Source organism: Balaenoptera ricei, chromosome 15 (assembly GCF_028023285.1).
Source record: "Balaenoptera ricei isolate mBalRic1 chromosome 15, mBalRic1.hap2, whole genome shotgun sequence".
Taxonomy (NCBI): domain Eukaryota; kingdom Metazoa; phylum Chordata; class Mammalia; order Artiodactyla; family Balaenopteridae; genus Balaenoptera; species Balaenoptera ricei.
This window is the reverse complement of record NC_082653.1, coordinates 66,855,637-66,880,727: the sequence shown is the minus strand read 5'-3', so window position 1 is coordinate 66,880,727 and position 25,091 is coordinate 66,855,637. Positions and strand designations below refer to the sequence as shown.

At 39.3% G+C, this 25,091-nt stretch overlaps 1 protein-coding gene across 1 annotated transcript in view; it reads right to left on the bottom strand.

Moving 5' to 3' along the window:
- The window catches only part of ACSM3 (acyl-CoA synthetase medium chain family member 3), a 28,563-nt gene extending 4,661 nt beyond the window's left edge, over window positions 1-23,902 (bottom strand). The window contains 12 exon segments of the mRNA XM_059898700.1: window positions 610-704; window positions 3,543-3,549; window positions 4,781-4,812; window positions 4,815-4,860; window positions 5,784-5,910; window positions 7,926-8,005; window positions 8,278-8,435; window positions 8,584-8,726; window positions 11,911-12,093; window positions 22,884-23,034; window positions 23,037-23,100; window positions 23,684-23,902. Coding sequence (XP_059754683.1) covers window positions 610-704; window positions 3,543-3,549; window positions 4,781-4,812; window positions 4,815-4,860; window positions 5,784-5,910; window positions 7,926-8,005; window positions 8,278-8,435; window positions 8,584-8,726; window positions 11,911-12,093; window positions 22,884-23,034; window positions 23,037-23,100; window positions 23,684-23,902 — 1,305 coding nt within the window.
- Window positions 23,903-25,091: the final 1,189 nt, after the last annotated feature.

Below are 25,091 nucleotides of genomic sequence, written 5' to 3'. Positions count from 1 at the left end.
GTTTGTTTTGTATTTGGTTTCATTTTACACAGAAGTAGAGAATTGATTCTGTAAGTTTAGCAGGAAGAAAAAGGAAGTATTTTTACATTATGTGAAATCCACTGACAATTAGAACCTGGGCCTTTGATTATACTGAGGTAAACTTTTCTCTAATTTGTATACTGTAATTAGAGATGAAAGTATGTTTGCAAACAGTAAGGAGCTTGGGAGAAAGAAAATTACTTAAGCTCACTGCACCATTCTCTGTCTCTCTCACTCCTTACATGAAGGGAAACCACTAATCAGATTTCAGGAAAATTATTGGGTACTGATTTACAGCAGAGAGGATTAATGATATTAAGAGGGCTGTCTTCTTTCTAGGGCCCCCTTCCTCTTGCCTTCACGGGGTTGGAGCAGTGATCTAGCCTGGGGAGACCAGCGTGCCCTTCTCTAATAAGCATTTGGGTATTTCTTCAGTTCCCTGTCTGAGGGATTACTGTTCAGGACAATAAATCTCTCAAGAAAAGGCTGAATACCTATCCTAGGTGTATTTTGTGGCAAATAGAGATAGTTACCAAGCACTTTTGAGAAATAAATAGAAAATGAGATGTTATTTAATAAGTCTCTTACCACATAATGTGTAAAAAGGTGAAATGGTTGGTTAGGTAGAACTCGAATGCCAATATCTCCTTCTTGTCCAGGTGGTAGAACATTGCCATCTACATCTAAAATTTAGAGTGAAACAGAATAATTTATTTAAGGGAGTATTTATTTAATGCCACATCTGAAATCTTTGCTTTGCATGTTTTGTTTTGTTTTTTGCCATTTAAGAATGCAGACTTCAGAAAAATTTTAAGTATACTTTAAATTCCTAAGAGAAATGTATTTATTTAAATTCTTACTGCAAAATATATGGTAAAATGCAGGTTAGCAAAATGTGAAAGAAGAATAAAATTTTTCTTTAATTCTATCATCCAACAATAATCCCATTTTGGTAATATCCTTTGAGATGATATAGACATAGAAAAAAATAGGATCACTTTATAATATTAGTGTTTTGCAACCTGCTTTTATCATTTAGCAACATATCTTAATTGTCTTTTCCTTTCAAATAAATATTTCATTACTGGTTTTCAAACTTTGTGAAACAAACAAAATCTTACTTTAGAAGCCCAATATGAGTAAGCAGGAAAAGGGGAATGTTCTCTGGCTGAGACAGTGGTGGGTAATCCGAAGCCTTGCTCTCTTATCCTCTCGTGTTCTCTGAAGTACCTAATAGTAGCTAGCATCCTAAATAATAAATGCTAATGCTCTAACTACTTTATATGTACTATCTTCTTTAGTCCTTATAACAGCCATATCTCGTCAGGAGTATTATTATGCTCATTTTGTATACAAGGAAACTGCAGCGCAGAGAGTTTACGTAGCGCCACAGGGAATGATTGAGCTGGAATTCAAATCTCAGCAATCACACTCTAGATCCTATACTTTTCATCATTATACTTCTCTGTGGAATCTCTCCAGGGAGTTCAATCCATTTTCTAAAAATCCAAATAAGCATTTCTCAGATTGATTGCTCATCTCATATACCAGATTTTGCCCTTACTTTTAGCTGTTTCTAAATATGAAAACTCTACTCTGCTTTTATATACACCCTTCAAACCTGAGATGTAGCTTGTTGGAAAATAAGGGTATGATATTTATCTGGCCCTTTCCAGAAGGAAAAGCGCTTATGTCCCTAACGAGAAACTTGAAAGGCATTATAAATGTTAACTTATTTTTAAATTCTTGCAAATAAAAAAGTATAAATTCCCACCCAGTCATCTAAAGAATTATTTGGTTTCAGGTATCAAGAAGAGATATGTTAAGAGTTCTAATTACTTAACACAGACTACTATTTAATAGATGGGAAAATAGATAAAATATTCTTTCTCTGGGGACAATCTAATTCCTCATTGTTCAAGGGGGTCCTAGAATGTTTAAACATGAAAATTATGAGCTTTGATCTTTGAAGTTGCAAAAATCTGATATCCAGCTGGTTAGAGTACATCCCCGGATGTCAGAATGTCACTAAAGATGCTCTTAGCTAGGTAGGGAGGGGCCCAATAATAAAAGCCCATGGGAAAGAGTTAAAAATGAAGGTGGCTGCATGAGGGAAATGCAAAGCAAAACTACAATGAGATGCCATCTCACACCTATTAGTATGGCTACTATCAAAAAACCAAAATAACAAGTGTTGGCAAAGATGTGGAGGAATTAGAACCCTTGTGCACTATTGGTGGGAATGTAAAATGTGGAAAAACAGTATGGCAGTTTCTCAAAAACTTAAAAATAAAATTACCATATGTATAAATGATTCACTTTACTGTACACCTGAAACTAACACAACGTTGTAAATCAACTGTACTCCAATAAAAATTAAAAATAAAATAAAATAAAATTACCATATAATCCAGCAGCTCCACTTCTGGGTATATACTCAAAAGAATCAAAAGCAGGGTCTCAAAGAGATATTTGTATACCCATGTTCATCACAGCATTATTCACAATAGCTAAAATATGGAAGCATCCCAAGCACTCATCAATAGACGAATGAACAAGCAAAATGTGGTATATATATATATACACAATGGAATATTATTCAACCTTAAAAGAAAGGAAATTCTGACACATGCTACAACATTGATGAACTTTGAGGACATTATGCTAAATGTAATAAGCCAGTTACAAAAAGACAAATACTGTATGATTCCACTTTTACATAGTACTTAGAGTAGTCAAAATCATAGAGGCAGAAAGTAGAATGGTGATTGTGAGGGACAGGTGGGAAGAGGAATTGAGGAGTCGTTGTTCAATGGATATAGAGTTTCAGTTTTACAGTATGAAAAGAATTATGGAGATGGATAGTGGTGACACCTGCACAACATTATTTAATGTGGTATTATTTAATACCACTGAATTGTGTACTTATAAATGGTAAAAATGGTAAATTTTAAGTTATCTGTCTTTTACCACAATAAAAAGAAATTCGGTTAAATAAGTGAAAGTGGAGATGCTCATTGGGGATGTACTGTTCCTCTTGGCCACACAATTTTTGCATTCAAAGATAGCTGCTCCAGTAAATCACTGGGCTTAAATGAGTGGGGAACTGGTGGTACATTGCAGTTGGGATGGCTGTGAGTACAGCTATGCCTGTGAGACTCTGATAGCATGTTGGGAATTGTCATCAAGAGAAAACATCCGTGTGAAATGCCAACTTTTGATTACTTGTAATGCAGATATGATAATGCTTAATTATCAGTATTTCTTTCTTGACCTAAGGCAGCCTATTAACCAATGAACTATTGTTAAGTCTTTTTACAGAATGTAACCAATGCTGCTCTACCATCTCTTCTTAGAAAAGTTTTTCAAAGGAAAGGAATTCCAGGGAGAGGTGAATAATAACAGCGCCTATCTTTTGAACTTTATTATGTGCCAAGCACTTTGCTATGCTCTTTAGAAATATTACCTCATTAATCCTCACTAGAAACCTATGAAATCAGTTCTGTTATTATTAGGGTTACCAACCATCTTGATTTGCCCGTGACTAAGGCAGGGGGGTGTATCCTCAGGATGTACTACTTTCAGGACTAAAACTAAATAAGTCTCAGGCAAACTGGGACAAGTTCACCCTGGTCCCTGTTTTACAAATAAGGAAACAGACTTTAACAGCTTAACCAAAGATACTCAGCTAGTGAATAGCAGAGCCAGACCAAAACCATCAGGCAATCCTACCTTTAGACAAGTTTCCGTAGCACAGTGAAAGTGAGGGAAAGGAACCAGCATCTGGTTTATTCCATAAATAGTGACATCAGCAATCAATCTCATCTAAACTTTCTCAAACTTACCTGATTATAAGAATTACCTGAGGTGTTATTTAAAACACAGATTTCAGCATCCCACCCTAAATTTATTGAATCAGGCTCTCTAGAGAAGGAGCCTGAGAATTTGTATTTTTGACAAGTACCCATGTGATTCTTTATGATCAGATAAGCTTGGGAAACATTGGTCTAATCTACAGCTAACCCTCAGTGAAGATTGAGTCTAAGGTCTCTGTAAACTCATCCATTTTGTGTTTTTGTTGCTATTGTTTTCTTCTATGTATTAGTGTAAGTTCCTTTGGCTATACTTAGCTTTGGCTGGGTTGATCCTAGAACAAGTCTAACCCTGTACAAAGTGTGCTGATGGGATAATAGGATGCCCCCTAGGGATCAAGTGATGAAAATGGCAGTGGTTACATGACAGCCAGGAACTGGCCAGGCAGGCTTAGGAAGAGAGAGAGAACGCTGCAACCATTGTAAACTGTAGCCTCTTTTGGCCTACTTGACCCTTTTAGGAGGTCTGGAGCTCCCTAACCAGAAGGGGCAGTGTAGTGTCACAGTTAAGAGTATGGATACTGGAACCAGATTCCTTGGGATTGAATCTCAGCACTAGCAGCTACTAGCTATGTGACCTTGGGTGAGTCTTTAACATTTCTGGGCGTCTTCTGTAAAACGGTTCTAATATTGCCATGTCTCTCATAGGTTCCTTCTGGAAATTAATATTTATAAAATGCTTAGAACTATTTGGCATAAGAACTGCTTTTGAGAGAAAAAAAGAGACAAACTAACATTTCTAACCCATTTCCATCTTTATATGGAAGTTAAGATATCATAGAAGTAACATAATCATCACCAAAACTAGAAATGTAAGGGAGTAGAAGTGGGGTAGGTGGTAAACAGATTGGGTTGTTAAATATTTTCCTGGGAAGGGATGTACAAACCTTAACATCAAAAGCAGGAGAAGGCTTCCCATTGAGCCAGGCTTAATTTTCATTCCCTTAAAATTTCCACAGATTAGTGCCTAGTTAAGAAGAAGAAAGAGTAAAGTAACATTGCAAATAACTTAAATTTATTCATTCATCCACCATGCATTCATTCAACAAATATTTATTCAGAACTTACTGCGAATCAGGCTCAAAATAAAACAAATTCTATGCTCTCATGAAGTATAGAGATAGACACTAAACAAATATAAATATAATAAAGTTATAACACTAAGTAAATTTATAATTGCTAAAATATCCATATTTATGAAAACATTTGTACTCATATTTGCATGATACTTGTTATGCTGTTTCTATTTAATAAATTCGTCAATTTTTGTTTTTATTTTATTTTTGGTATTCTAATTTTTGACCAGGTACTACTTTCTCATGGTTCATAAATTAAAGCATTATAAAAAGACACACTGAAAAATTTCTTTCAGGCTTTCCCTTATCTGCTCCATTTTACCCCTCCCTTTCCTACATAATAACCACTTTTGTTATTATGTCATTCATTTCCTCTAGAATTTCTTCTTATTTCTACGAGCTCTTTAGAGAAACCTTTTAAGAGTGTGCTTGTCAAGGAGTTGTCCAGCAAACTTAATATTTCAAGTAACAAGGAGCTCAGCATTTTCTATTTTTGAGGTAGCCCTAAGAAATTTCCTCACTACATAAGGGGAGATCTTTTTGTAGATCTAGTATTTTTTAATTAAAAAAAAATTTTAATGCCCTGGCCCTGATCAATTATATAGTGGCTTTCCTCAATGAATGGCTATTTAAACTGTATCTGTTACAGAGCTTTTTTGCAACTATCTTCCCTCAAGTTTTTTTTTTTTAACTCTTCTTCTAATCCCGCCACTCCCTCCTTATCCCTCAACCACAAAGATATAATAAACACTTTGGTTTTTATTCATCCGACTGAATTGAGTCCAGCCCTGTCTTTTCAGTGAAGTCTGTATACCGTTTCAGTCTGTCCATATCCTTCATGGATATCCAGACCTGTCCTGTTTCTCCATTGTTCAGTCACTTCAGAGTTGATTGATTCCCCAGCACTTACACAGTGCTTTAAGCTTTTGAACTTATAGTTTCTCAGAAGACAGATAACGAGTTAAATTTAGGAGGAAAATGGAGAAAAAATGGAAATTCGGGTTATTTCTAGTGAAATTTCATACAAAGTGTTTTAGTTTTTCCCCCAACTCCCTTCTCCAATACAAAATAAACAAACCATTCTACCATAAAATGACTCCCGAAACACCAGTTTGTTTTTTTTTTCTTTTTCTCCCTTTTATCTGGGGTGGGGGAGTGGGGGCGGGGGGGTGATTTGTTGCAGAGAAAAGCCATGCCATCCCTAGGGAAGGTACCACATAATATGTTAAATCAGTGATGAAAGGTTTACCAATTGTCTGGTTAAATTGTGGAGTATTTATACAATAGAACATTCTACAGTTGTTAAGAAAAAAGAAGCTCCTGGATTGTACTGTCCAATAGCACTTTTTGTTATGATAGAAATTTCTATGCTGAGCTGTCCACTATTGTATCCTCTAGCCCTGTGTGGCTGTTGAGCACTTGAAGCATGACTAGTGCAACTGAGGCCCTGAGTGTTTTTCATTGAGGTATAATTGACTTATAATGTTGTATTAGTTTTAGGTTTACAATGTTAATGATTTGATGTTTGTATATGGTGAACTGATCAGCACAAGTCTAGTTAACATCTCTTACCCTACGTGGTTACAAGACTATTTTTTCTTGTGATGAGAACTTTTAAGATCTACTCCCTTAGCAACTTCAAATGTGCAACACAGTAAGTCCCCTACATACGAACCTTCAAACTGGAAACTTTCAAAGATGTGAACGTGTGTTTGCATGTCCAGTCACATAAGTAAGTAAGTTAGTTCATGTGTCTGGCATACATTGTCACATGCGTGCATCATCTACAAGTGGTTGTGCTTTTGTGTACTTTACTGTGCAGTACTGTATAGAGGACGGTAGTACAGTATCTTTATTTCAAGGCCAGGATGTCTGGAAGCAAGCGTAAAAGCAGCGGTGATGTAGCTGATACTACTGTACTTTTCAAGGTACTGTACTGTAAGATTAAAAATGTTTTCTTTATTTTTTGTGTTTGTTTTTTATATATTATTTGTGTGAAAAGTATTATAAACATATTACAGTACAGTACTATATAGCCAATTGTGTTAGTTGGGTACCTAGGCTAACTTCATTGGACTTACAAACAAATTGGACTTACGAACGTGCTCTCGGAATGGAATTCATTCGTGTATGTGGGGGATTTACTGTACAGTATTATTAGCTATAGTCTGGAACTGAATTTTTAATTTAATTAAAATTTAAATTTAAATACCTACATGTGGCTAGTGGTTACCAAATTGGACAGCACAGTTCCAGGATATATTGTAGGTGAAGAAAGGAAGGTCAGAACTGTGTGCATATCATGTTCCCATTATAAAAGAGAGGGGGAGAACATATGCATATTGGCTTGTGCATGCATAGATCTCCGGGAGAGGGAGAACGGAGACCGAGGACAAGGTATGGAGGAAGACTTTCACTAATATATTCTTATATACCTATTGAATTTTATGTCATGTGAATTGTTTCCTGTTCAAAAATCAAATAAAGTCAATTTAAAAGTAGTGATCAATCCACACTTTCAAATGGAATCAGTAATAAAGGACATTCATCTTCTTTCCTGTTTGCTGGGATAGGGTTTTAAATAGGGGTGACATATATTTTCTCAGCTCAGGTAACAGTCATCATACAAAGGATAAACACCTTCTTATCCATAACCACTGGGCTCAGAGCTATACACTTGGCTGAACCCTCCCTTTCCTCTCCTTGCTTGAGGGAAACCGCCCTGGATATAGTAATTATCATTTACAGAATGTAAGCAAGAAGGAAGGGGAGAAGAGGTTGCTAAACCCCATACCTACTGGCCTGGAGCTATGTTTTTAGGCAGAGAGATCCTTTATTTTATAAAATAAAAATATTTTATAATATTTCTTATAATATTTTAAAAAATATTTTATAATATTTCTTCTTCTTCCTCTCTCCTCCTCCCACTAAGTGCCCATTCACCAACCTTTCTTACCTGGTCTTATCATTCTGCACAAGTATTCTGTCTGCAGTTGGTGCTGAACAGAAGACTGTGATGGGAAACTTGCAAAGTATCTGCAATTTAGAAGAAGTGGTCTTACCACGATTTTTAGTAAGTGCCTAAATGTCTATGGTAGATACAGCACAACTTAAAACATTGTTTATTCTAACGTAAACACACTCACACCTTTGCTCTGTATATCTTTTCAGGCTTATTGATTTTACAGACGTGAAATACTTTAAATCATGTTGTCTACTCTGATTTCCGCAAGTTACTTTATGCACCAGTCCTGTCAGTGACAGTGCTAATGCATTTCTAAATGTTGACCTCTTCTGCTCTGCCTTACTTGCAAGACGGAAGTTGGCTCAAACCGTGGCAAATAATGTGCAAATACACATGCTCCCTGGATCCATGGAGAGTAAACACTACTCCATGCAGATTTTGCCCAGCCTGTGTCTGAGGTATTCCACATGACATCTGAAGGGGTCAAATCCAGCCAGAACCAGGGTAAACAAAGAATAGACTTTATATATATATATATGTATATATATATATATATATATATATATATGAAAACAAATTTAAAATACCAATAAAGGAATCATCACCTTTGTAGCACTGACACTTCAAGCTACAGTTCTGTGAGAGTACCTTCCATTTATAGATAATCCTAAACCGAAACTGCTGTGGGTGTGTCCAGTCATTTTAGGAGATCCACTTGTTCCGCTGGTGAAGAAAATGGCCATCATCTCATTGTGTTTTATCTTCACACAGGTGTTGTTGTCACTGGCATGTCTATGAAGGAAGAATTACAATGATTCTGCACATTAAACACAGCATCATATTTTTTGTTTTAGTTTTGATTTTTTCTTGGCTGCACCACACAGCATGAGGGATCTTGGTTCCCCGACCAGGGATCGAACCCATGCCCCCTGCAGTGGAAGCGCAGAGTCTTAACCACTGGACCACCAGGGAAGTCCCAAACACAGTGTCACAGACTGTTACCACAGAGAAGGATTTACTCAGACCTCTTCATCTCATTGATCAGGCCCCAGTGACTTAGGGTGAATTCCAAGGTAAAAGCCATCTCTCTCAGGACCTCCCTGGTGGCACAGTGGTTAAGACCCTGTGCTCCCAGTGCAGGAGGCCCGGGTTTGTCCCTGCTCAGGGAACTAGATGCCACATGCATGCTGCAACTAAGAGTTCACATGCCACAACTAAGGAGCACACTGCAACTAAGACCCTGCGCAACCAAATAAATACTAAAAAAAAAAAAAAAAAACCATCTCTCTCTGCATCTTTTAAGGTGCTTTCCAGAGGCAAACTAAACTTTGTTGTCAATAGCCCATTTATAACAAGTTGACTTCATAGCTTTTTAATGTATAAGGAAGAGTTGAAGCAGTTTAAAAACGCAAGAATTTTATCATACCTCCAACAGAAAGAGGATTCTATGATCTTAATAATCATGGATATGTGAAGAAAAATGTGATTTAAAAAAAAATGGGGGGCTTCCCTGGTGGCGCAGTGGTTGAGAATCTGCCTGCCAATGCAGGGGACACGGGTTCGAGCCCTGGTCTGGGAAGATCCCACATGCCGCGGAGCAGCTGGCCCCGTGAGCCACAATTGCTGAGCCTGCGCGTCTGGAGCCTGTGCTCCGCAACAAGAGAGGCCGCGATAGTGAGAGGCCCGCGCACCGCGTTGAAGAGTGGCCCCCACTTGCCACAACTAGAGAAAGCCCTCGCACAGAAACGAAGACCCAACACAGCCATAAATAAATAAATAAATAAATAAAATTTTTTAAAAAAAGGGTATGTTAATAGAAGTCATGGCTAATGGTATAAGGCAGGGATCATCAAGCTATAGCCCACAGGCCAAAAATGGCCTGCCTTCTGTTTTTGCAGATAAAGTTTTATTGGAACACAACCATGTCCATTCTTTTACATATTGTCTGTGACTGCTTTCTACACTATGACAGCAAGGATGAGTAGGTATGATAAGAGACTGCATGGCCTGCAAAGCCTATATATTTACTATCCATCCCTTTTATAAAAAACATTTGCTGACCCCTCAAAAGGATGGTTTTTCTGTTTCCCAAAAAAGAGTCTACATAGTTCTGAATATAGTAAACAATAAGACTGAAGAGGATCTAAGTATCCACCTAGGGAAGGAAGGGCCTCAGTTAAAGAGAAAAAAAATTTTGGTTCCAAAGGATAATTGGGCTTTGATACATGTCATACATCAGGGCAGCTGAGGGGAGGTAAACTCTGCACATTTGAGTGTCTAAGAAGCATACAGAATTTTATTTGGGAATATTGAGCTGAGAATGAATGAATCAGAAATATCCAGCCATGAGAAATACAGAAAAGCTATTTTTATTTATTTATTTATTTATTTATGGCTGTGTTGGGTCTTCGTTTCTGTGTGAGGGCTTTCTCTAGTTGTGGCAAGCGGGGGCCACTCTTCATCGTGGTGCGCGGGCCTCTCACTATCATGGCCTCTCTTGTTGCGGAGCACAGGCTCCAGACGCGCAGGCTCAGTAATTGTGGCTCACGGCCCCAGTTGCTCCGCGGCATGTGGGATCTTCCCAGACCAGGGCTCGAACCCGTGTCCCCTGCATTGGCAGGCAGATTCTCAACCACTGCGCCACCAGGGAAGCCCAGAAAAGCTATTTTTAAATCCTAACAAAGATAAACCAAATGTTTAGGCTATAATTCCATAATTTTTTTCTTTAAAAAAAGTTAGTACTATAGCTGTGTACCTATCACTTCTATCATAGATATGGTTGCTCTTGAAACCTAAGGCAGGTTTAGTGTACCAGTCTCTCAGAAGCATTATACATAGCAGTTAGGAATGTGGGCTCAGAAACCAGACTGCCTAAGTTTGAAATCCAGTTCTGCCAGATCCTAGCATTTGACTTTATTCATCTGTATAATTACAGTTCCTACTCCCTAGGTTGTTGTGATATTTAAATGAGTTAATATATCTGAAGTGCTTGGATTAGTTTTTGGCACATAATCAGTGCCATATAAATGTTAGCTATTGTGCAATTATAGCATTATTTTTATTAGAACAGAATTTGGCCTTTGGTAACTCAATAAATGTTAACTATTTTAGAAGAGGTAGGAACAAGTCCATAGTTACCAGCATGCTCCAAAATCATTGAGTAAAGGTAGGAAGCTCATTCCAGAAAGGGAATTTGCTGTCACCCTAAAGCTAAAATATAACCAATACTTGGCGAGATTTCCAAGTGACCCCTGGAAGCACCCCAGAGCAGGGCTTGAACGTCAGTATAATTCAGTTTTATAATTGCATCCATTAAATATTCTTCATACTATAACCTGATAGAAATGTTACTGTCAGCAAGGGAATGATGCAGCCTACAAAGAAGGATTGACTGTGATCAGTTCCCCTGGGAGATAACAGCTCTGTGGTTGATGCTGTGATGCACCTCCTAGATCCTGCTGCAGGATTTCAAACATACTCCCTCCAGATGCTGGGATCCTTCTTTAGATACTACCTTGACTGAAGACAGCTGCCTTGCTCAAGGTCATGCCTCCTAAGGACAGCCCATACCCAGTTACTGATCAGCATAGGACCTCTTGCTTTAGCTGGGCAGAGCTTTGAAGGGCTATCCAAACTCCAGAGATCTCAGTAGGCTGGCTGAGGGCTTTTTTGGAAGTACAATCCCACATCTTTCCCTTTCTTTCACAGGTGTTTAATGCAAGATAACTCCTCAACAAACTTCTTACACAACTAATCTCTGTCTTAGGGTGTGCTTCCTTGAGATCCCAACCTATGAAAAACACTGCCAGCTCCTTATTGCCTCAGAGCTTTGCACTATAAGTGCAGGAATGATCACCAGTTGTTCCCTTTGTCTATTGTTTTAATTTTCATTTTTCTGGTCAGTCATGGATTGACTGTCTTATCAATGTTGCGTTTCTTCTTGGGAAGCTGTTCTACAACAATTATGGCTACTCACTTCTCCCACCCCTCTCTGGGGCTCTGAGACACAATTAGCTTGGAGTGCAGATTTTCACATTTAGATGCAACACCATCTACTGCTGGAGCTAAAACATCATTAGTACTAATGCACTTTGCTTTTGAAGATTGTAGTCGGTAGAGGATGTCTTTGTGGGTCATCTGAGTGGTTCCTGGATTAAAACTGTCCCTAAAGGAGAAGAAAAGAAAATGTTTAGAAAGGATTTCCTTCACCATGTTAGGGTAGTGTACATAACTCATGTACATTCTGTATTTCTCAGAGTGAGTTAGTTGGTTTTCTAGGCAAGGTATCTGTCTTCCTTTCATTATTATGCTTTTGCCTTTCAAGGGATCTCAAAGTCTATGACCCTTTTGACCTAACATGAAAGGGTATTAAATCCTGGATAATTATCTTCTATCTGGAGACCATTCATAACATTCAGCTTGAAGAGGGTTTCGATTGAAAAGTAATATTACCCAACATTTATTCAGTACTTTTGAGTGCCAGGTGCTATTTAAGTGTTTTGCATGTTCTAACATTTAATCCCTACCAAAAAACACAAAACTCAAAAGCTATTGTCAACTAAAAAGAAAATACACAACATAAAAGTTGAGCATTATGTTTTATTGGGAGGACTTTCTCAGGATGTAAGCCCGGGAGCAGCCTCTCAGATAGCTCTGAGGGACTGCTCCGGAGGGTGAAGGGAGAAGCCAGGATATATAGGGGTGGTTTTTACAACAAAAACCAGGTAGTTGGGACATCAAAAGATTACTGTTAATTAAAGAAAACCTGACATCTCAAGTTAATGAATTTAGCGCTTTTCTATGTATGGGAGGATGCAAGAGTCTGGGCTTACTGAAATCATTCCTTTGATAGGCACCTCCACTGTCTAGGGCCAAGATCCTCTTCTTTCCCATCCTGAGTTCCCTCAGGGCTTTACCATCAGGGGCAGCTACAGTGGCTGATGGCTTGATGGCCGCAACATCCTTTGTTTGCTGATATAGCAGGTGGCATTCTTACTCCACCCTATAAATAATATGCCCAAGATCACTGAAGTAGCAAGTGACAGTGCATGGACTGAGCCCTGCAGCCTGACTTCAGAGCTGTACATTTAACCACTTCAGTTCAGTGCCTCTTAAAACATACATGAATATTTTATGGTTTCTTTCCAAAGAGAAGGGTTGAGGCATTTATCTCTTCTGTGCTTCTACTCCCACCCGCTGTAAATTACACTGTAAGGCGTAGTGTAATGGTTAAGAGTGTGTCCTGGAGCCAGACACTCTTAGTGCTTGGCCTTGAGCAAGACTACTTCACCTCTGGGATTCTCAGGTTCTGCATCTGTAGAATGGGGATTATAATAACACTACCTTCTTTATAGGATTATTAAGGATTAAATGAGTTAAAATGCATATAGAGCTTAGAACAGTACTGAATAAAATTTAGCTGTTATTTTCTCTAAGGATTAATGGACTTTCAAGAATATATCTATATCTGAATCATATTTCTATCTCTGTCTGTATCTGTGTTCCAGATTCCACCACTTAAATTCCAGACCTTCAAGTAGGGGTGGAAGGCATTTAGTTTATAATGGTTTTTCCTCTTCCTGGTGACACAGCAGGCAAGGAAGTTTGAAGAACATATGTCTGGTCATTCCTGGACTCTTTATTTATTTAAAACTTTTTATTTATTTTTAAATTTTTGGCTGTGTTGGGTCTCCGTTGCTGCGCGTGGGCTTTCTCTAGTTGCGGTGAGCGGGGGCTACTCTTCGTTGCAGTGCGTGGGCTTCTCATTGCGGTGGCTCCTCTTGTCGCGGAGCACGGGCTCTAGGCGCCTCGGGCTTCAGTAGTTGTGGTACACAGACTCAGTAGTTGTGGCTTGCGGGCTCTCTAGCGCAGGCTCAGTAGTTGTGGTGCACGGGCTTAGTTACTCCGCGTCATGTGGGATCTTCCCGGACCAGGGATCAAACTCGTGTCCCCTGCACTGGCAGGAGGATTCTTAACCACTGTGCCACCAGGGAAGCCCCATTCCTGGACTCTTGACATTGGCTCATCTTTCCATTTTGGAAAGGACAAGTCCCTCCCATGGAGTCCTTCAAGAAACAGACAACCAGGACCAAAACACAAGGTTCTTTAGAATATCTTCCCTTTCTAAACAAAGCAATGCAGCAATTTTTATGAGGCTTTAACTCCAAGGTTATTCCTTAGAGATGTTGCACCTAAAGATAAGTAGTAAGCCTGCCATGGCCAACACCTTTCCATAATTTAAAGGCACTTACAACAAACCCACTGTTGACATTTCATGACCAAGAAGAAGTACTTTATTTAAACACATTACCCTTAGATAATTAAGTTCTGCCAATACATAATTCCTAAAATATCTTTAAAGGAATCTATTAACAGTGATCAGTCTTACCTATTAAACCCCTTCCTATCCAAATTATCATTTGGGAAGCATTACACTGTTTACTTTAAATATAAAACAATCTTCTGGTATTGCTCTGGAGTGATGTCCTAGATGATTATGTAACAGGGAAGAGCCAATTCTGACTCCATGTTGGATCTGTTTCTTTAACTTTTGCTTTTCGTTGCTTTTGTTATTATAATCACTGTCTATAGCTGTAAGCACACATAATGGCCTGCCACAGGGAACCCTTCCCCCCTGCCTGACTGTTAAACTAAAGTGCCTTTGTTCAGCTCACAGAGAGACACTCTGACCCTGCCCACCTGTGAATGGCTGCAGAAAAGAAGAAATTAACACATCCCCTCCCCACTGCAGGCCATTCGAGGAGATGTTTTGCAAGATAAATGGCCTTTTTACTTTACTTCCTCACCTCACCCCCCTCCCTGTTCTTTCAAAGAAACTGGCATCCAGACCCCAGTAAGATGGTTTTTTGGGGACCATAGTCCGCCATATTCTCCATCTGCCAGCTTTCCAAAAAAAGTCTCTATTAGTTGCCTCAACACCTCATCTCCTGATCTATTGGCCTGTCCTGCAGTGAGCAGAGCAAGCTTGGACTCAGTAACAACTATAAATACAGTGGATACCTGTATTCATTAAAAAAATATATTGAAGCCTACTATGTGGTGGACGCTTTTCTAAGTGCTAAGGATACTGTAGAAAACAAATGGACAGAGGTGCCTGCCCTCATTCTAGACAGACTGGAAACACATATACAATATCAGATGATAATAAATTTGTTTAAAAAAATAAAGAATGAGCACTTTTGGTGAAGGTAGGGGCGGGAGCTGTTCTAGATAGGTTGGCTGGGGATGGCCTCTCTGAGGAGGATACCTACTAATATTTAAGTTTCATGTAAAAAAAAAAAAAAGTTCAAAACTTCCAGAAATGCCCGTTTCTGTTTCACAGTTGTTATTTTGTATAAATGTATAGACATCATATATCTTTTCAAATTAGTGTTTTTATGTTCTTCAGGTAAATACCCAGGAGTGGAATAGTTGGGTCATATGGTAGTTCTAAATTTTTTGAAGAATCTCCATACTGTTTTCCATAGTAACTGCACCAACTTACAGTACCACCAACAGTGTATGAGGGTTCCTTTTTCTCCACATCCTCTCCAACATTTGTTATTCCTTGTCTTTTTGATAATAGTCATTCTAATAGGTGTACAGTGATGTCTTACTGTTGTTTTGATTTTTTAAATTAGATTTTATTGGAGTATAGCTGCTTAACAATGTTGTGTTAGCTTCTACTGCACAGCAAAATGAATCTGCCATACATATACATATATCCTCTGCCTTTTGGATTTCCCTCCCATTTAGGACACCGCAGTGCATTAAGTAGAGTTCCCTGTGCTATACAGTATGTTCCCCTCAGTTGACTATTTTATACATAGTTATCAATAGTGTATGTGTGTCAGTCCCAATCTCCCCATTCCTCCCACCCCACCCATTTCCCCCTTGGTATCCATACATTTGGTCTCTATGTCTGTGTCTCTATTTCTGCTTTGCAAATAAGGTCATCTATACCATTATTTCTAGATTCCACATATATGCATTAATATATGTAGGTGTCTGCAGCTTCATTCAGATGCAGCCCATCACTGTGTCTTTTCCCTGTTATGGTTGCCCTAGATGTAGTGCCATGCTGTGGTGTGGAGTGAGGGGGAGCCGGTCAGCTTGGGCTGGGGTGTGCAGTGAGGTGGTCTCACAAAACCTGATAGCCACTAGGGTAGACCTCTCTCTGTCCTGCCTGCGGGCAAACCAGCACCTGTGTGCTCCTCACAAGGAAAATCCAAGCTTCTCCAGACTTTCTCTCTGTCCCAGTGGCTCTCTGAGCAGCCAGTGGGTCTTGTCTCCTCCACATAGGTCCCCAGGGCTGAGGTGACCAGTCTGTGGCTTGACCTACTCACTCCCTAGGGCAGGTGTCTACCCAAGCAATCTCCCTTTTCCTCTAAGTTCCCTCCCAGGGGCACAGGTCCCAACCCAATCCCTTTTTTTCCCATCCTCCCCAATTGTGTGTGTGTCTTTCTTACAGCCTTGGTTGTACAGGAGTCCTTCTGTCAGTTTCCAATTAGTTTTCAGTGAGAATTGTTCCACATGTAGATGTATTTTTGATGTGTTCAGGTGGGAGATTAGTGCCATTTACACTTACTCCACCATCTTCAAGAAGTTCTCAACATTTCTTGTAAGGCAGGTGTAGTGGTGAATCCCCTCAGCTTTAGTTTGCCTGGGAAAGCCTTTATTTCTCCTTTATATCTGAAGGATAACTTTGCTGGATAGAGTATTCTTGGCTGACAGTTTGTATCTTTAAATATTTTGAGTATGTCATTTCACTCTCCTCTGGCCTGTAGAGTTTCTGCTGAGAAATCTGCTGATAGTCTAGTGGGGGTTCCTTTTAGGTTACTGTCTTTTTTCCCTGGCTGCCTTTAAAATTCTTTCTTTATCATTGACTTTTGACAGTTTTCTATAATGTGTTTTGGTTAAGGTTTTTTTGCATTGAGGTAATTAGCTTCCTGGTAATTAACTTCCTGGACTTGTACGTAATTGAGGTAATTAGCTTCCTGGACTTGTAATACAGTTCCTTCCCCAGGTTTGGGAAGTTCTAACTATTATTTCTTTAAATAAACTCTCTGTTCGCTTCTCGCTCTCATCTCCTTATGTTGCCTTTCCTAATGGAATGAGATGGTTCTCTTAGAAAGTATTCATTAAAAAAAAAAAACCAACAAAACTTAGTTTTCTCTCCTCTCCATCCTGGATCATTTCTAGATTTCTGTACTCATGCTTGCTGATTCTTTCTTCCATATGGTCTGCTATATTTCCAGTGCTTTCTATTGCATTCTTTATATCATTTATTGAGTTCTTTGGCTCCAGAATTTCTATTTGTTTCCTTTTTAGAGGTTCAGTCTTTTCATAAAATATTCCTTCTGCTCATTAATTTTATTCCTGAGCTCATTGAAATGACTTTCTGAGTTTTCTTTTTCTTTTCTTTTTTTTTTTAACATCTTTATTGGAGTATAATTGCTTTACAATGGTGTGTTAGTTTCTGCTTTATAACAAAGTGAATCAGTTATACATATACTTATGTCCCCACGTCTCTTCCCTCTTGCATCTCCCTCCCTCCCACCCTCCCTATCCCACCCCTCTAGGTGGTCACAAAGCACGGAGCTGATCTCCCTGTGCTATGCGGCTGCTTCCCACTAGCTATCTATTTTACGTTTGGTAGTGTATATATGTCCATGCCACTCTCTCACTTTGTCCCAGCTTACCCTTCCCCCTCCCCGTATCCTCAAGTCCATTCTCTAGTAGGTCTGCGCCTTTATTTCCCGTCTTGCCCCTAGGTTCTTCATGACAATTTTTTTTTTTTTTTAGATTCCATATATATGTGTTAGCATACGGTATTTTTTTTTTCTCTTTCTGGCTTACTTTACTCTGTATGACTGCTATTTTTAATTCTCTATCAGATTGCAATCTTCCGTGAGTTTAAGTTTGGTTTCTAGAGAACTGTCACTTTCTTTCCTGATACCTTGCCACTGTGCTTTTTCACAGTGCCTGATGACTTGTTCCTCTGCCCACCCATTTGAAGGCGTGAACACATTTCTTATTAGGTAAGATTTGTTTACTTTCGTTCTAACGATTCAACAGGTTGGTAATTAGAGGACTTTCTTTTGTTTTCCAGTAGGTGGCACTATAGCACAAGTCTTTGGTTTCCCTAACCTGACCTGCCCATGACTGTATTGTCGAATCAGTATTTTCCACCCTTCACCACCCCTGCCAGAGGTGTCACTGGAGCCCTCATTGTCTCTGCTTGTGCCTTTGGGGTCCTTGGTGCCTTGCTGCTGCCAGTGTTGCTGCTGTCGCTCAGGTCACCCCTGGGGCACCAGGATGGCAGGCACCTCTGCCACATCTGGGGTTGTTGGGCTTGTCAGGTTTGCGGGCACTACGGCCTTGGGCAAGGCAGCTGGAGTCTTGGGCACCACTGTGGCTGGTGGGGCCAGGGTCGCAGGCCCTTCTGCTGCTGCTGCCTGGTTCCCTTTGGCTGCATGTGCTGCCTCAGCTGGGAAGCTGGAGTTGTGTGCACCACCTCCCCTGCTACCACTGGGTTCTTCTGGGGCTGTGTGTTCATCCACTGATGGGCCAGAGGGCCAGGATTACGGCACCCCCTCCACTGTTCCCTCGATTCCACCTCCTATGTGCCATTCCACCCACCTTCAGATGTACAGATATGTGGATCTCTCTGGTGTCCCGGTGTACTGAGCAGAGGAACCTTTGTAGAGTTATATATGTTTTACTAGTTGTAAATTGAAAGGGAGAAACAAAGGAAACATCTCACATTGCCATGATGCTGACTTCCCCCACCTAGATGACTTTTAAAAAATTTTTATTGGAGTATAGTTGATTTTTAAGAACTGTTCCTATTTCAAAATTTTGTAAAACTTCTAGAAAGTTCTAGAGAGTGCACTGGGCTCTACACTGACTTTCTGAATGCCTTTGGGCAAATGACAATGTTCCTTTTCCCCCATCTATGAAAGCTTTGCCTTCCCTGTTTATAAAATGAGACTTCCCCTTCCTAATCATAAGGCTCTTGTGAAGATAAAATGAGCAAATGAGTGAACGTTTATTATAATTTCAGAGGGACCATGTACATTATAGAAACTTCTTCAAGACCTGTAGGCTGAGATTGGGTGTTATACTAGCTTTTTGTGGTAAATACTACTTAAAGGAACAAATTCTTGGCAATTAATATTTTTTAATAATTATATACTGAGGGTTCTGTTGTAAAGGGATTTGGCCTACAATACATAGAAAAGAGTTTGAAAACTAAAATGTGATATGAGTTTGTTGTTGGCACTGGGGACTATAGAGCATATCTCTCTGAGAACTTGGAAATAACAGAAATAGATTGCCTTCCAGGAGCTAAACTTTAAACTTAACATAAAATAGATCAGAACAGAGATATTTATAGTCAGTGTAAACAGACATAATGATTCACAGAGAAGCAAGATTAAACCATACCCTGATATATGATATATTAATATAGAATTGGTCTCAGAAAGGGATATTGCAGCCACAGAACATAGAAAAAGGAGACTTACTAGGGCAAATCCTGACAGTACTCATCCAAGCCTGTCTAGAGGAGAAGTCTCTGTTAGGGGATTTCACTTATTATCGTCCCTGGGATGAGGTGGCCCCTAGCCAGTACCTACATTCACACTGGACGGTTTTGATTTTCTCAAATCTACAAATTATTTCTTGCATTAGGACCTTTGTAGAAACTTTTCCATTTGCCTAGAATGCTCCCATTACCCATGCCTTCTCCCACTGGCTGACTCATCCCTCAGGTTTCAGCTTAAATATCCCCCTGACCTTCTCTCAGTCTATAGTGATACTGCTCTTATACATTCTGATGGCTCCTGTGTTATTTCCTTTATAGCACTTGTCACACTATGTGTTTACATGACTCATGACTCTCTCTCCCACTGGACCCTAAACCCCGCAGCTCCTAAAACTTAGCAGGTGCCCAGTAAACACTTATTGCTTGAAAGGATTGTGGGTATAAAGAGATGGGTGGATGAACTGGGCTTTCAAACCCCAGTGCCAATAAATTGAATTATGAAAGTTACTTGTTTTGTCCACTAAACAAACTTCTGGCTAAATGTTTTCTTCTCATGTAGGTCTGTTAACAGGGAGAGAGGGGGCTACTCATGCCAGTCTTTTGGCCCTTTCAGGCAAATTAATAATTTGGTAATATCATTTTATATACCCTGTATCATAAACATGGTAATGAGAGGCCTCCCTCGAGATGCAGAGCTCCACTCTCCACACACTAACATAAGCCGATTAGTGACCAGTGGCCAGATCGCCTCAGTTTACCAAGGTCTCATCATTCTCCGGGCCCCCAGTAAGATAGAGGCTCACTTCCTCTAGCTCGGTGGTTCTCAAACTTGAACATGTATCAGAATCACCTGGAGGGCTTATTAAAACAGAGATTTCTGGGTTTTGTATATCTCTACCCTAGTTTTAGATCCAGTAAATCTTGGGCAGAGCTGAAGAATTTACATTTCTCCAAGTTCCCAGTAATTCTGATTTCAAATGCTATATTTTAATATTATCCCTTTTCAGTACTATGTACTTTTCCTTTTTTGAAAGCACAGTAAGTTATCTCACTACTCTCCCCTTTAGTAATGCATTTCCAAACATTTTAAGACTCCTCCTAAGACACTGTTCAATTATACATTTTTCTTTTTTTATTGCAAAAAATACCAACTGTGCAACAGAATTCATGTAGTGTATATCTACAATTTCCTTTAAAAAATATGAAAATAAGAATTATCTACCATCTAGCTTAAAAAAGAGAATTTAACAATATGTTTGATGCCCTCTGTGTGCTCTACCCCAAATTATCAGGTAGCCATGATCCAGAATATTGTGTTAACCATTCCTTTGCCTTTCTTTGTCATTTTATCACATATGTATATAGCCCTATGTAATACATAAACAACTTGCAAATATTTAAATTAGCTAAGGTTTATTAAAAGGGAAAAATTATTAGGAAACTCCAACTATGAGCTCATTTCTTATTCTGCCCTGAAGACTAGCACTATTAGTATATTAGATTTACCATTTATTGCCTCCCTCTCATTCTCTCTTCTAAGAGAATCTGCCTTCCTTCTGCCCACAGCCCCAGTAACCAAGCTTTATCAGTTGAAGCTGCCTCTGATAACTTCTGATTGGCCTAACCCAAGCTGTGCCAATCAGATTCTGCCCTAAATTTTAAGAGACTGAGTGGATTAGTGGACACGACCTACAGTGTTAAGGCCTGAGACATTTGCCTGGCAAATCAAAGCCATGCACCAACCAAAATGAAGAGAAGCAATGTGTTAGCAAGAAAGAAGAGGTCAAAGGAGCAGGTGATTTTTTTTTTTTTTTGGAGCAGGTGCTTGAGAAAGGCAGAGGCAAGGCAAGAGGCTCTGTGGCTTCAGAGCAAAAGAGACAGAGATAGAAGTTGCCTGATGAATAGCCTATTCTCTTGTAGAGGCCAGTTTTTCTTTCTGCACTTTTTTCCCCTGTAAGATTCTCCAGTAGATGTTCAATAATTCTCCTTCATTATTGAATTAATATGAATGGATTTCTGGTCCTGGCAATCAAATAGTCTGTTACTAAGACAGTGAGCTTAAGCAGCATTCATGAAAGCAGTCATTTTGTTAAAAAAACTGTGCAAAAGTGGACTGTGCAACTTCAGTGTATAATTTATATGTACACATGAGATTAGAGCATATAGCTCTCCTCAAATGCCAATGATTATAATAAATTAAGAATGGTTACTTAACATAATGATTTATTATGATAATAATGATGTTAATTCAACAAATATTTCACTGAGACTTACTGTATGCCAATCTTTGGATGCATAGAGATGAATATATCAGTCATTGCGTTTTAGGAGCTTTCATAGTCCTATGAGAATGACAGATTTATAAACAAATAGTATCACCAGACAATACTGTATAGGTTAAAATAGAAACACATGTGTATTTCTTTGGGGGATCCCAAAAAAGAAAGCATCTAGACTGGGACATCAGGGTGGGGCTGCTGAGAAGGTGACATTAGAGCTGAGACTTTAAAGTCTAATAGAAGTTGTCCAGGTGGTTAGGTGTGAATGAAAGGCTTTCTAAGCATAGGAAATAGTGTGCACAAAATCAAGGAGATGAGAAAGATCACAAACTTTATAGGAAACCATTTGACATGGTTGGAGCAGAGTATGAGGGTGGGGAAATGAGAAAAATAAAGGGAAGATAGCTAGAGCCTTCCATGACACACCTAAGGAAGTTCAGATTTTATCTGGTAGGCAACAGGGAGTTATTAAATAATATCAAGCAGCAAAATAAAAGGATAAAATATGTGCTCTAGAAAGAACACTGGCTATGGAGGATGAATTGGATTGAGGTCGGGTGTGGACACACACAAGACCAGAATTAGGGATTCTTTTGGGAAAATCCACTCAGGAGACGGTAAAGATATGAAGTAAGGCAATGACAATGAAATTGGAGAAGAGGAGGCATGTAGGAAGTCAAATTTACAAGATGTAGGAACTGATTAGGAAGAAGTAGCAGATGCCTGGCTTAGGGCACCAGGTTAATGGTAATTAACCAGGAGACGAATAAAGGTTTGAAACAAAAACTAGGGTGGGTTCCTTGAGTTTGGGACTGATTGAGTTACAGATGACCATGGGTCCTATAGGAGGAGAAAAGCAGTAGGTATAAAGGTGTTCAATTGTTGATTGCCATTCACTTAAACTTTTGGTAAGTGAATGGAATTTCATTATGAAAAACCCAACTCATAGTTTAGGTCAAAAGATATGGCATGTTTCCAACACATTTCCAAGGTTCGTGAGAATAATACTATACTTTGTATAGTTCCTCAAATAATTTGCCAAAATAAATGTCACATGATTACTTATACGTTTTGGAAAATCTCTCGTCCACCTTACTTTAAATATGATCAGATCGCAAACACTACTAGCCTGTTTACAGACAGGCTACATATGCAAGCTACCATTTGGGGATCCTGGGCAGAATCACAATTACTCGATCTCCCCTTTGCAGGGCACAGGCTTCTGTAAGTATATTTGCAAATTTCCTTGAAAAAGATCCCAGTTCTTCAAACCCCATCTCACTTCTTCTCCATTTCCATTTATCCACCAGAAGGCTGGATTGGAAGGTCTCTTTCCAGCCTGCGGAAAGACAAATCAGTCATAGATTTAAAGGTGGTTATGCAGCTAAATTCTGTTTCAGCTGACTTAGTGGTATATTTTCTCTGAAGAAAATTCACAGGTCATTAGTTAGGACATACTTGTAGTATTTGGGAATAACTCTGGAGTCCTTATTTCTAGATGTTGGGAGCCATGTCACTTCTTCCAGCACACATCATTTCTCATTTAGCCTTTTTCTTTCCATAAAGTTAGAATTCTTGCATCCCTCTGTATTTCTCTCAATGCACTTTCTATGCCTCATTTCCTACCATTTCTTACTCTTGGATTAACTTTTCACTCTACTCCTTTTTGTTTTTTAAAAAATTAACCTATAATCATACATTTTTGTAACTCAGGCTTTTTCAACCATGGAACTCTTAACATGTTGAACCAGATGTCCTGTGCATTACAGGATATTTAGCAGCACCCCTGGCCTCTACCCATTAGCACACACCCTCCCCCAAGTCATGGCAACAAAATTGTCTCCAGACATTGTCAACTGTCCCTTGGGGGAAAAATCACTCACAGTTAAGAAACTGCAGTCTGACTGGCCCTTGCTCCATACCTTTTCCATATTGGTCCATTGGTCTAGGACATCTTTAGCAAAGTTGAAATACTCTGGAATCTCTAGTTTAAAGTCCTGCTTCATGGATTCATAGTTGGAGAAATCCTGAGGGACTACTGTTCTATAATCTTTATGCAATGCTCTCAAAGAACAAGGAATTGCTAGGCACTGAAAATACTTGGCACGAAGTAATATCTGCATGGTGACAAGAGCTAGCATCAGTCCTGCTGAATGTTTTAGCACTCAGGATTTCTACAGAGACCAACTCATCTAAAAGACAAGCAGAAAGACATGCATTTGTTTCTGGCTTGAAGGTAGCCATGTCTCTAAACAGCTAAGTTTTATTACTGTTAATCATCATAAAATACCATTTTCTGAGAACTCACTATGTTCCAAACACTGTGCTCAGTGTTTTACTTACATACAATTTATCATGAAATCTTCAGCATAACCCTGTGAAGTGGATACGATTATTGTCTGTTTGCAGATAGAGAAAATGATGAGTAAGAGGTTGTCTCAGTCACCTCTGACTCCCATAACAAAATAACATAGATTGTGTGGTTTAAACAACAGACATTTATTTCTCACAGTTCTGGAGGCTGGGAAGCCCTAGATCAAGCTGCTGGCTGATTCAGTTATCTGGTGAGAGCTCTGTTCCTGGCTTGCAGATTGTTGCCTCCTCTCTGTGTCTTCACATGGTAGAGAGAGAGAGAGCTCTGGTCTCTCTTCTTCTTCTTGAGAGATACTAATCCCATCAGGGGCCTCACCGTCATGACCTCATCTAAACCTAATACCTTCCAAAGGCCCTATCCCCAAATACCATCACATTGGAGGTTAAGGCTTCAACATAAGAACTGGTTTGGAGGGGGGTACAAGCATTCGGTCTGTAACAGAGGCATTGGTTGGCTTTGAACCCAGAACTGTCTGGTCCCAGCCCATTCTTCTGACTACTAAGGGCTGTTAACCTCCCATATACATTTCTAAAGAAGTAAGGATCTGGGTCACCCAGTTACTCTCAGTGAAAGCAAAGGGCTAAGCTTTTAATCTAATATCTTTCACCTACCGATTTCAAAAGGAGTGCAGAAATGTTTAGGAGAATGTTTCACAGTGCATAATCCATAGATGAAGAAACTGAGGTAGCTCAGTACCAACTATGCATGAAAGCACTGCCAAAGATCCTCTGGTTTATAGGTTACAGTTCCCATACTCCAAATAGGAGCCCACGCTATCTTTGAGTCCAGGCTTGGAGTTTCTTTACCAGAGATATAATAATAGGGCTTTAGCCTTTAGGACTTTTGTCGGGGAGGCCTCTCTGGGCCACCCAGCCTTCCCGGCTTCTGTGGGAAATCATTTGATCACAATGGCATTTTACTTGGCTGAGGTCTCATAAATGAGGCTGTTTAAAAAC